The sequence below is a fragment of the Sprattus sprattus genome, assembly GCF_963457725.1.
Source record: "Sprattus sprattus genome assembly, chromosome: 4".
Taxonomy (NCBI): Eukaryota; Metazoa; Chordata; class Actinopteri; order Clupeiformes; family Clupeidae; genus Sprattus; species Sprattus sprattus.
This window is the reverse complement of record NC_137923.1, coordinates 19546536-19559525: the sequence shown is the minus strand read 5'-3', so window position 1 is coordinate 19559525 and position 12990 is coordinate 19546536. Positions and strand designations below refer to the sequence as shown.

The following is a 12990-nucleotide window of genomic DNA, read 5'->3' as shown; positions in this document are numbered from 1 at the left end:
TATTTAGGAAATGACCGTTTGGAGGGAGTGAGTCACGCAAGGTTTAAATGAGGTGATGGAGGGAATGGTGTTGAGCAGAGGGTGTGTGTGTGTGTGTGTGTGGGTGTGTGTGTGTGTGTCTATATGGCCTACTGTACTGCCAACTCCAATGAGAGGCTGAGTCACCCTAACACAGCATGAGAAGAACACTCGCTCCCTCTGGGCTGAACTTTCTCCCTGCCGAGGTTAGATCTGATGGCTTTGAAATTTTTTCCCCTTTATTTTTTCATATTTTCTGTTTTTGTCTCCCGGCAACAGCCATGGTGGAAAGTTGTGTATTTTTGAAGTTCAGGCTCAGTTCGAATGGAACTGGATTCAGGGCAAGACAAATATTACAAAGTTTGAATTAAATGAGTGTTGCTGATCTCACCTCTATAATGATATTAATTCCATTGACAGGAATAATGGTTTATATTTCAGTGACAGGAATAATGATGTATATTTCATTGACAGGAATAATGATGTATATTTCAGTGTCAGAAATAATGGTATATATTTCAGTGACATGAATAATGATATATATTCCATTGACAAGAATAATGGTATATATTTCAATGACAGGAATGAAGTTATACATTCCAGTGACAGGGTGGTAGCCGGAGTACGGGCAATGAAATGGTCATAATCCTAAAACTGACTAGAGAAACGGAACATACAGTTACAGTTTTGCCTGGGGTGTCTTTAAAGTTGACATTTCAGCTTAGCACATTTACTTTCCTTCACTTGCATAGTTCTGAGTTGTGCAGCAGCCTGGTGGCCCTGAGATAGAACAAGAGTTTGTGACAGAGCAGAAGTGTGAAAGCGGGCTTCAGGCACATGACACTTGGCATCAAGCCTTTTGGAGGAGAGAGGGAAGGAAAGAGAGAGAAATAGGGGGAGAGAATGACAGAGTGGGCAAAAAAAGAAGAGAAAAAGACAGAAAGTGAAAGTGTGAGGGATAGAGAAAAGGAGGGCAAAAAAAAGATACAGTGAGAGAAAGAGAAAGAAAAACAGAAAGAGTGCGAGAGAGACCGAGTTGGCAGAGCTGTGGTATTCAGGCATTCATCCCACACTGCATACTGGAGGCCCTCTATGCCTCGTGAATATAAACCAGTTGTGCCTGCCTCGCATTGGCTGTGAACACACACAGACACGCACAAACTAATTTCAATTCATAAACACAAGCCAAACGCTTTAATGAAGGGGTCTTATTCTACTGTTTGTTACTGAGAGAATATGTTTGCACAGTAAAGGGTTTGTATAGTGCTGTGCTCTCAGTGGTACAGTCACATGGTTTTAAGAGCATCAAATTTCACAAAGAGAATAAGAAAATGGTCTGATTTAAGATAGCAAAGTTATAAAGGTCTCTTGCTGACATCATATTTGGACTGTCATGCAGTGAGGACGGGTCAGACTTGATTTGGCCTCTCTTGAAAACAGAGCTTATGCAACGGCAGAGATCTGGAAGGCAAACAGGCAAATTCAGCTTGATGCAGTGTAAGTAATGAGTTTCAATGTGTGTGACAAAGGTTTGTTGTTTACTGTTGTTTTAATTAGATGAATTGTGGCTTGTGGAGACATCCTCTGGAAAATCTTGGCAACTGCAATCGGAGCACAGTAACTCTTGTTTGGGGGAAAACACACACACTGTCCTATTTGTTCTGAGGACACATATTTTATTTGTATCCATTATCCACTCTCATTGGTCTCTGCTGGCTGTGTGTGTGTGTCCTGCAGAGTAACTACCTTGTGTTTATGGCCGAACTGTTCTGGTGGTTTGAAGTGGTGAAGCCTTCCTTTGTACAGCCCCGTTCCCTCGATGCCAAAGGTGAGCAGGTCCAACTGCAGACTACTTTACAATTCGTCTGTGTGTGTGTGTGTGTGTGTGTGTGTGTGTGTTCGCTTGTGGTTTTGCTTGCTAGTTGTCTAAAAGCGGAACTGTTGGTCTTTGTCTCGATAGTTTCAGAGCCGACACAGTCGTCAACAAAAATGGCTCCCATTTCCAAAAACAAACCTAGCTTCATGGAGAGATCATGTAGTCCTGAGCCGTCAAGGTGTGTATGTTTACTCGGCTGTTTACCATATAGCTGATAACATAGTGTGCACACATTTTGCTGACAAGTTCAGTTAAACTTGCTGAAAATGCTTAAGTCAATGCTTAAGTTGTTTGTTTACCTGGTTGCTTTAAAACATCTTGTTAAACATGCTATTTTTTCAGCTCACAACCAAATGCAAAACCCTCAGGTAAGAGAACAATTATTTCTTAAACAACATTTCTTTTGCAGCTGTCTTGCAGGTTTTTAAATGTTCTTACTGTTAAAGTATTATACATGCAGATTCTTTTGCACAGTGTCATTTTGGGCAGCAGAGATTTGATAGGCTTTTTCCTTGCAGCTCTAATAAAGCGATCTTCCTCCATGTCTTATGTGGATGGCTGTGTGGGAACATGGCCCAAAGAGAAACGGTGATTACGCTTTACATTAACCTTTCATTTTTGAATATTACATAATGTGTTTACATATGTTTAGATGCATTTAACATGAAAAAGTTATTTTATAAAATAGAGGAAAGAAGGGTGTGTACAGGATCTTTTAATTAACATTCTTTATGGCATTTGTCAGCATAAACATGCATAAATACTAAAAAGTTTCAACACTACAGCTAGTTAGCATTACTCTCTAATATCAGTTGCTATGGTTAATGCATTATTGAGTGCATCTTCTTAATTTAATGAATGTCAAATATGGTGAGTGTGACCATTGTTCCCCAGGTGGCTTTCACTTTACTTCACTATAAAAGTTGAAATTATAATTCAATTATAATATAATTTAATTATAATAGAGTAAATAGTATATTGTTATTGTTACAAGAAGGTAATATTTGTCTGTCAGTCTTTTTGTTTAATTTATTTGTCTGTCAGCAGTGTAACGCAAAAACAAACAGATCAATTTTCATGAAATTTGGTGAAGGGGTGAAGCATGAGCCAAGGAATAACCCATTACATTTTGGTGGGGATTCTCATCAAGGGGTGGATCCAGGATTTGTTTTCACAGGATAGGATACATTGGTCTTGGCGGAGGTCTGCTCTTTCCGAGAGAACCTTCTAGTTAAACGGAGCTTTGAGTAATTTAGCAAATATCATGAACGGACTTCCTCACCCCTGACCCAGGTCCTCTGCTCACGGCATCTCCTTTGAGATCCCCTTTGACGACGAGGTGGTGCCGGTTCAGCCAGGCATGACCCGCTCCGCCAGCACAGAGGGCCTGGGCTTCAAGGCGCACCACACCAAGCGGGACATGCGGCGGAACCTCTCCTTCCAGCCCGTCAACGGCCAGGACGGCTACATCAAGGAGGAGGAGAGCAACGAGGCTGCGGAGACCCACAGACGAGCGGGAAGGCCTCGCATCAGGACCGATGCTAAGTAAGACAGCCGTTTATGCTCTGAGGTGGGAGAGTCGGTGATGTGTGCCAGTTGTTGCATCTGTGGGAGCATCAGGGTTGGCGCTTAGCTGTAAGTAGACTTTACGTGGGATGTGAAAGCTGTATTAGCATAGAAGTGCTTTAGTTGTATATGCAAACACATAGGAAAGCTGTAGGAAGGCCGAAGCCATGGGAAGTATGGTTATGGTTATTTGACAGGCGCTTATGTCACAGGTTGTGTTTTGTTTAGTTGTGGTAAGAAGTTAATGTAATGTAATCTGTTCCCTGGACATAGCACATATAGTGAGGGTGGGGGTGGGAATGTCTGCAGTGTGTGCTGTGTGATTTAGTCATTGCACGTAACCTCATTACCCAGTGTTGAAGATGCAGATTGTGTCAGGCCAGAGTCAACTTGTGACAGATAGTTCGTTAGAAAAGGTCTTTTCTTGAGAGCCAGCTGTTGCACTTTGCAGTTTCAGTTAGTCATCTCAAATGATGTGTGGCGTTTGTAGAAATGTAAACAGGGAAATGTTTGATAGCCCTTCAAGACACCAGTCTGTTTTAGCACACTGATGATGATTTGTACCCTTTCACCCAGGCATTGTAATGGACTGCTGTCAGAGGACCATACCCCCCAGCCTAGCACCCCCAGCATAGAGGAGGCCCTGAAGATCATCCATGACTCAGAGAGGAGCCACGGCAGCCTCCCCTCGTGCAGTGGGGGCAGCAGCTTCTACCTGCACGCCGGGGAGACTGGCGATGCTACCGCCAGTTCCAACCACGACAACGATGATGACCAGCCAGGCGACTTCGACTCCAAAGCACGGGTAGATGACGGTGACCTGAACTCTACATCCACGGAGGTGGACACGGGCATCCATGTTAAGACGGAGGACATTCAGGATGGCCAGGACGAGGACTCCTCACTGAAGGACTACTCAGACATGGACCAGGACTACGAGGTGCGGTCGTGCCCGCTGCTGGAGTCGTCCAGCCCCTGCGCCACCCTGATGGGCGCACGCTCGCTGGGCTGCGGCAGCCCGGCCTCGTCCACAGGCTCCGGCATCCGCATGACCAGCTTCGCGGAGCAGAAGTTCCGCAAGCGGAACCAGGCCGAGGGCCGGAACAGCGGCAGCGGGAGCAACACGCCTGAGAGCTCTGAGCTCAACCTGCCAAACGCAACAACAGCAGCAACACTGGCGAATCCCGCGCCAGCAGCGGGGAGACTGGTCGCACGGGACGCTCAGAGCCCTTCGCCCCGCGACCCTGGCCACATCCTGGCCTCGGAGATGGTGCATCTGAAGATGAAGCTGGAGGAGAAGCGCCGCGCCATTGAGGCGCAGAAGAAGAAGGTGGAGGCGGCGTTCACACGACACCGCCAGAGGATGGGCCGCACCGCCTTCCTCAACGTGGTCCGCAGGAAGGGCAGCTCCAGCTCCCCTTCCCCCGTGGCCGAAACAGCAAGTTCCCTGAGCTTCAGCAAGCCTCCCTCCCCTTCACCAATCGCGGACACCTCTTCGGCTCAGAGGCCAGCTCCCAGCAGTGTCGGCGGCGCCGGACTGGAGAGGTGCAAGCCAGACGGCGCAGCGCCCAAGTCCCCTGTGGAGGACTGCGGCGCTGAGGTGGACATGACGGAGTACACACGCACCATCGACCGCCTCAACACGTCACTCGGCTTCCTGCAGTCTGAGATGCAGCGGCTGGCTAGCCAGCAGGAGTCCATCATGCAGATGCGAGACAAGCAGGCCTGGGTCATATCCCCGCCGTCGCAGCCATCGCCACAGAAGCAGCTGCGGGAGCTTCGTAGCAGCAGCCTCGCCGGCCGCGGAGGCTCCGTGGGCTCCCTCTCGCCCATCCTGTCCTCCTCGGTCACCGGCGGCACCGGATCCCCTCGCACCACTCATCGCTCTCCCAGCATTATCAAGAGGAAGTCGGCCTCCTTCCACGCCCGCACGCCACGCACTCCCCGCCCCAGCGAGCTGAAGGTCACGCCCTTCAGTCGCATGCTTAACACGCCCCAGTCGGTGGACAGCCTGCCCCACCTACGCCGCTTCTCCCCCAGCCAATCGCAGACCACCTCCTTCACCTACCTGGGCCACGACTCCAGGCCCTCAGCGGTGCCAAGCGACGTGCAGGAGCCTAAGGACAGGGGACAGGCTCCAGACCTAGCCAAAGACCAGGCTCAGGGGGCAGGTGCAGAGCTGGAGAACAGCCAGGCTGCTCAGGCTGAGGAAAAAACAGCAGAGAAAAAAGAGGAGAGGACGGGAGGAGAAAATACCGGAAAGAAAGCAGCAAACGGCAGACCTGGATCTGCTTCCAAGGTGCTGTCTCAGCCAGCGTCTGTGACTGTGACCAGCAGCACCGGCGTCACGGAGCAGCAGACCCAGCCCAAAAAGGACCTGATAGAGGTACCACTGTCTGTGCTGAAGCCCGTGGAAGGACAGGAGTCGGGCCTGGACTCTGGCCCAGACGGAGAGCAGGGACTGGAGAACCAAGAGCAAAAGATGTGCTGTGGGTTCTTCTACAGGGTAAGTCTTTCAGCGGTCATCCCCCTTTACTTCTACAAAAAAAAGAGCCAGCCCCTTAAAAGCCAGATTGGCCTGCTATGACTGTCATTACATAATTACATTACATAATTCTCTCCTAATTGGCGACATTGTTTATCATTGGGATCTGAGAAATGTGTCCTCGTTGTGGGGAGGTGGACGTCTGGATTTGTGCAGTGAAGTGGCAAATTGAATTTATTTGCGAAAGAAGACGGGCTATGCAAATGTAGGCCAGAAACAGTCCGTGTTAGAGTCAGTCAGTGTCAGTGAACCCTCTGTGATGCCGGCTTGGGAGGCCGCTCTGCTCCTGGAAGTGGGCCAGAGCCTCATAAATTACTGAGGCGGAACAGCACATAGCATTTGCTGCTGCAGCACACAGCCTTGAACTTAAGAGATCAGAACAGTCATAATATCACAATCACAGAAGATGCCACTGATCACTCCAAGGAGAATTCAGTTTTATCTGGCTCTCTGCAGCACAACCAAACATTGGATGTATACCCTTCAGAAGCATGATTATGAGTTACATCCATTAGAAACAAGAAAAGACCATCCACGCTGCCCTCAGCAGGTTTTCCCTCAACTAGAATTATAGAAGGCAGAAATCAAGCATTTAAAACGAGATGATGTGACAGGGTGTTGCATGGCGTGACGTGCCTTGAGGCAGCGTCTCTGACTGACTGGCTGTGGCTGTGTGGCTGCTCTGCCTGCTATCCCCAGGATGACCTGCAGGGGGAGGAGGACATGGCGCAGAAGCGCGCGGCACTACTGGAGAAGAGGGAGAGGAGGGAGAGGGAGATGCAGCAGAAGAGACAGGAGCTGGAGGCCGAGCTGGAGCAGAAGAAAGAAGCGGCACGGTAAGACTGACAGACCGCAGACAGAGAACATTTAATTCTGTTAATAACATTTGAAACAGTGAGATAAAGTAACCTTTGGTCGACATCGGTGGTCCCTGCCAAGACCAGTGCTATCAGATATGAAGTGCAGCAGGAGCATTTTTCAAAACAGCCTTTGGAGAGTTGAGTTTGAGTCTGAGTCTCAGTTCCTCCTACCTTTCAACATTCTTTTTTTTTTTTCAAGTCTCATGACTTACTCACTGTGTCAGCCCCAACAGCTGGAGCTTATGTTGGTCTGATATACGTAATTATAGTAGTTACATATCACACCTAAAATATTACACACACACAGTACAATGTTCAGACACCTCACATTAATTAAAGCATCCACTGTTTCTACTTAATTTGGATTTAAAATTGCTCCATCCCATCTAGCATCCCTCTCTCTCTTTCACTCTCTACCTTCTCTCTCTCTTTCTTTCTTTCTCTCTTTCTTTCTTTCTGTCTTTCCTTTCTTTCCGTAATGCATACTGCAAACTGACTCTTGTTCTGCTCTTCACACGGTCCCTCAGGTTGAAGGCTGAGGAGGAACGTCAGAAGCGAGAGGACGAGAAAGCACGTAGGGACTACATCAAAAACGAGTTTCTGAGGAGAAAGCAGCTGAAACTGTTTGAGGACATGGAAGGCGTCATCAAGCCCCGCCCCGCCAGCTTCAAGAAGAAGCCCCGCCCCAAGTCTATGCACAGAGACATCATGGAGTCCCCGAAGCCACCAATCAAGGCAACAGGTATGTCAGTGTGGAGAAAGATCTATCCACTGACCAGCCTTGCTGATGATGCATGTGAAGAATTCTTTTCGGTTTTTGGGGGGTGGGGTAGTGGGGTTGAGGCATTGGCAAGTGATAACGAATTGGTTCAGAATACAATTTTAAGTGTTTTATCGCTTAAATGAACCTCTGTAGCTCACTGATTTGTACAACAGAAAAACTGGGTCTCCAGTCTGTATCCCAGAGATGACTGAGCTGAGATAAAGTGTAGCAGAGCATGACTCAGCAATACCGTTTAAAGGAAAAAGCCATGAGTCTTGTACATCAGACATTAGACAGCAACCTTTGATCTTACTCATCAGTCCTACTGAATTGTATAATAACGTTCTAGACTTTCAAGTGTTTTTGAAACTTTGGTTGTCCTCTTGGGCGTCTGTGTGACTATTTTTCTCACCTCTGTGTGTCTGTGTTAAGGGTCGCGACCGCGTGGGTATTCAGTGTCCAGCCTCTCACTTGCGTCTCTGAACCTTGCAGACAATGAGAGTGTCCAATCTGACAAGAGAACTCCTCGGTAAGGTTGCTTCCAATCTCACCACATAAAGACCCCCTACGCTCTCTTATGTTAAACTATCTGTACAATGTATGCGTCTCTTGGCACTTTAATGGCGTAAGATTGTTTGACATGTCACCTGAATCTCTAATCCTGCACTTAACCTCAACCTTTCTGTCTTTTGTAATCTGCCTCCTCCTGACTCTGAACCTGCAGAAGCAGTAAATTGTCTGCTGGCAATTTAAGCTTCTTTTTGAATTCTTCAAAAGTGAGAAAGGGAAGGTTAGTCTCTTCAGTTAGGTCAAGAGGTCACCTCATTATTCCCACCTTTCATTCGAAAACAAGCAGAATATTCTTCTACTGTTTTGCTTCAGATACACAAAGCAAACATACTCAGTCGCAAGTATTACTGTTAGTTGAGTCAGACCAGTCCGGGTAGCATTGTGATTACTTGTAAGTCTTAGGGGAAAGAATGATTTACAGCCATTTTGTATCAGTCTCTATGAACACGGATACAAGTTACAAAATATAAGTTTTAGTTTTAACTCTTTTTTTGTGATGGAATGTGCATAACTAAATAGCGAATATGCTTAATGACTACGTAGTACAGCTACCCAAGCTCTGTCTTCAGTTTCACCACCTAAATCACCATAAATCACAGCAACCTTTATCTAACACAATATGAACCATTAAGAATTGGTGCTTTGACTTCATTTAACTGCTTCCATTGAGCTATTTGATTCCAGCACAGCATTCAGGCTTCTGCTTCCAGTGTGAATGCTTCTAACTGCACATGAGTTGTCATTAGTCTCAGTGCTGGTCAGGCTCTATGTGTGAGAGTGTGCCTTCATAACCACGCTTCAAAATGATTCGTTCTTCCACCGCTTCCACTTCTGCTTCTGCTTCTGCCACCACTACTACTACTCCACACCGAATGGAAATGGTGCCACAAGATATCTAAAGCTGTTGTGTGTGTGTGTGTGTGTGTGTGTGTGTGTGTGTGTGTGTGTGTGTGTGTGTGTGTGTGTGTGTGTGTGTGTGTGTGTGTGTGTGTGTGTGTGTGTGTGTGTGTGTGTGTGTGTGTGTGTGTGTGTGTGTGTGTGTGTGTGTGTGTGTGTGTGTGTGTGCGTGCGTGCGTGCGTGGGTGTGTGTGTGTGTGCGATCACCTCCAGGCCAGACTCTGCAGAAGGATACCTGTCTCCATGTCAGTCTGTGAGTCAAAATGGAGAAAACTGGGAGAATGAGTCCACCACATCATCTGTGGCATCCAACACTGAGTATACAGGTACACTTAGCCCCGCTGTCAATCATCCAGGTCTCGTACCAAAGAAGGCATACTTCATAAGGAGTCTCTGTGTATGCTTATCATCCAGTGTATAACTTCTGCAAATTAAGCTGAAGTGCTTCCAAGAACCAGACTAGACTCTGGATCTTAACTATCACGTTGGACTAAAAGATAATGCTAAAAAAAATATGTTTTCCCTAGTATTCTATATTGTATCTTCGGGTTTATGAACTGTATTCAGGCTGAATGTACTAAATGTATATGATTCAATCTCATTCTATTCCAGGACCAAAGTTATACAAGGAGCCAAGTGCTAAATCCAACAAATACATCATTCAGAATGCACTAGCCCATTGTTGTCTGGCTGGCAAGGTCAATGAAGGTCAGAAGAACAAGATATTGGAGGTAAGACGTTTGTCGAAACAAGTTAAAGTCTCAGCCCCAGTTTATATTAAGCTGGCCTTAGGTAGTGTATAGTTAATGCTTAATTTTTGATTAGTGCAATATACCTGTAATATTTGTATGTTGTTGTTAGATGGATGTTCTTTGGATTAAGATTAATAGTACAGAATATAATTTTTTCTTACGTAAGTGCACTGTAAGAATGACACGTAATATAAAGGTGGCCAACTTTCTCTACAACCTTTGCACTCACTGTTTCCCTGTTTGCATCATATTTCGCAGGAAATTGAGAAATCCGAGTCCAACAACTTCCTGATTCTCTTCCGCGACTCTGGGTGCCAGTTCCGATCTCTCTACACCTACTGTCCAGAGACTGAGGAGATCACACGTCTGGTCGGCTTTGGACCCAAAACCATCACACTAAAGATGATCGAGGGTCTGTTCAAGTACAACTCAGACAAGAAGCAGTTCAGCCACATCCCCGCCAAGACCATGTCAGCCAATGTGGACGCCATCACCATCTTCGGCCACCTGTGGCAGACCAAGAAACAGGGAACGCCCAAAAAGTTTGTCTAATCAGGACTACTGTTCTCTCCTCTGATGTGAGGAGACCGACTAATTCAACCCAACACCTCACTGTATAAATTGGATTTGCGATACAGCCTAACAAGTTGTTCCATTCACAGTATTTCACCAAGTCCAATCATTTGGACAGTGTTTGACCTTAGTGACATGATCAAGTTGAATGTAAATGAAAATAATCATAAGGCAGGCTTCATCTGATGACCGTTATGCAACACTAGTGTGAGTTTAAGCGTACTGTGTTTGTTGCACACAAGTGGTTGTGTGCATGTCTATGCGTATGTGTGTGTATGTGTGTCTGTGCCAAAAACAACAGGAGGGAAAGATGCCTCATTTGGTGGATAGAGATTTGAAGCACTGAATGTCACTCTGTGTGGATAGAACTATGGTTTTTATTCATATGTTGCCTTTGGTGGCCTTAGGCTTGTTTTTGTTCAGTTGTGGTTGCCCCGTCCCCTATCACAGCTGGTGTGTCACCTACATGAAATATGAGCTTCTTACTGTGGTTAACAGAAATGTGTTCAAGCCTTAGGCCAAAAGGTTTTGCTTTTGGCAAGACATGGTTCAATTGCGGAAGTGTGAAAGTGTGAGAATAAGACCTTTTTTAACACATTGCCATTATTTTTAATATTCACAAGGAGGTAGATTACTGAATGGGAAACACATATCATTTGGTTTACCAGCACTTAAAATGTTTCCTTCTGTTGTGTGCACCAATGTGAACTTTGAATTCACTGATTTCATTACCCATCATCGCAGAGCATTCACAGAGAACCTGAATGTTAAAGAAAGTAATAGTTGTTTGTATATAATGGCGACTTCATTGGAACAAGCTTACTTCACATAGCATTTGACTTGTGAATATGAGGCCTTTTCATCCGAGAGAACTAATTTAGTGTATTTACATACCACTGATAGACCTTTTTAGCTTTAGATGAGTAAAAAACACTCTTACAACTCCACGATTATGCAGTCCATCCTAATTCCTATAGATAATGTGATGGTGTGAACACAAATGCCATACCAGTCGTTTCGTAGCCACCGAACCATCTAAATACATGTTACACCATAAACAATCCTTAAATATCGTATTATGATGCTTCCACATAGTTGATGCCTATAACGTTGCTAAATTAATTGCTAACTTATATCGAGTAAACTGGTAAACGTGTGTTAAAATAACATGTTTCATTTGCAGGGCTCTGTTTTATATTATTCTTTTTTTCTGTTACCTTCATGTCCTGAACAGTGAGAGATGTCTTTATTTTGTATCTATTAGGTCACTTCTTTTGTTTTAACTTGTTTATGATGTACATATATAGTTTGTCATATGAAAGTATTTTGGAAAGCCATTTATTACATATAATTTACATAAAAATGAGAATACTATGAAGATTGTTATCATTGCTCTGTGTACAGCAAAGCAGAACCAAGAGGGTGTGACAGCGAAGAAGAGAAGTATTGAACTGAAAAGACAGAGATGTATTAAGATGGAATAAGAGTGTCAGATGTTGCTTCTTCCACATCCAGCATTTCATTTAAATCTTGTTTGTTCATTTCATCATCATTTTGTATTTGTTCCATGTTATGTTTAACCTGTATATAAATACAGATTTACATCAAACAAATTGACTAATGTGTTTATTCTAAATTGTCAAACAGATTGCAATTCAAACTGATTTTTTTTTAAAAATATCTTTGAACGTATGTTAGGAAAAACATTTTTTTTAAACATAACTCCTATTGCCATGTTATTATTGTACCAAATCTGCAGATCATGCTACTGTCATGTCTTGTACAAAATTGCAGTAAGAAGACTTGCATGAGAGGGGATATTTTGGAGTTGATACAGGGTCACAGAAATCCAGGATTATTGATTATGGCTCTGGTAGGTCCATCTGCTGTATTACAAACATAGAACCAGATATTTGAGTGCGGGTCCTTTTCACTCAACCTCAAAAAATACTCTTTACGATTAAAATACTCTTTACACTGATGCCAAAAGTGTAACCTCTTTGTACTATCCTGTCAGTCATTCCCTCTGTCTCTAATCCTTTATTTAGTTTCACATGTTTGGCAGAATCTTGAGGCATTTCTTGTAAAAGGTCAATCCGTTCTAATTCCTTTTGTACTGCACATTCCATGTTGTGCTTTTTGTAAAAATGTTTTTTGGGGTAGTTAATTTAATTCACTTGGGTCTTTAGCTTTAGTGAATGGATGGTCAAAAGCATTACCGTCACCTGTTCCTTCGTGCTGTAATTATATTAAAATGCTTTTTCCAGGTACAGATAGAGTAGGCCTATTGGCTTGTGCAATAACCCTTGTGGGTCTCGTTCTCTCGGTATCCTAATATATTATAAGCAAATCGCTGCGAGTTCAAAGACCCCCCCTGGATGACCTCTTTATCCCAACGTCAGGAATCTTGCATACTATTCGATATGGTAAGTGCATATCCTAAGTTTAGGGAAAGTGATAGCCGTGGGAATATTCGCACGGTGGTTGTCTGATGAAAGAGAGGAGTGGACTAGCCAGGTTTCTAGAAGCGACTTACGAGCAATACGTGAATCTGATTGGTTAGTTGGTCC

The 12990-nt window shown here is 44.7% G+C and overlaps 1 protein-coding gene across 1 annotated transcript in view; it reads left to right on the top strand.

The window, feature by feature from the left end:
* Positions 1-12015, top strand: part of camsap2b (calmodulin regulated spectrin-associated protein family, member 2b) — a 37697-nt gene extending 25682 nt beyond the window's left edge. The window contains exons 7-18 of the mRNA XM_080836370.1: positions 1756-1846; positions 1979-2072; positions 2237-2262; positions 2413-2482; positions 3188-3439; positions 4037-5966; positions 6705-6841; positions 7393-7607; positions 8061-8157; positions 9309-9421; positions 9708-9826; positions 10106-12015. Of these exons, the coding sequence (XP_080692496.1) occupies positions 1756-1846; positions 1979-2072; positions 2237-2262; positions 2413-2482; positions 3188-3439; positions 4037-5966; positions 6705-6841; positions 7393-7607; positions 8061-8157; positions 9309-9421; positions 9708-9826; positions 10106-10399 (3438 nt within the window). The 3' untranslated portion in view covers positions 10400-12015. The remainder of the gene's footprint in view (positions 1-1755; positions 1847-1978; positions 2073-2236; positions 2263-2412; positions 2483-3187; positions 3440-4036; positions 5967-6704; positions 6842-7392; positions 7608-8060; positions 8158-9308; positions 9422-9707; positions 9827-10105) is intronic.
* The last annotated feature ends 975 nt before the right edge of the window (positions 12016-12990 follow it).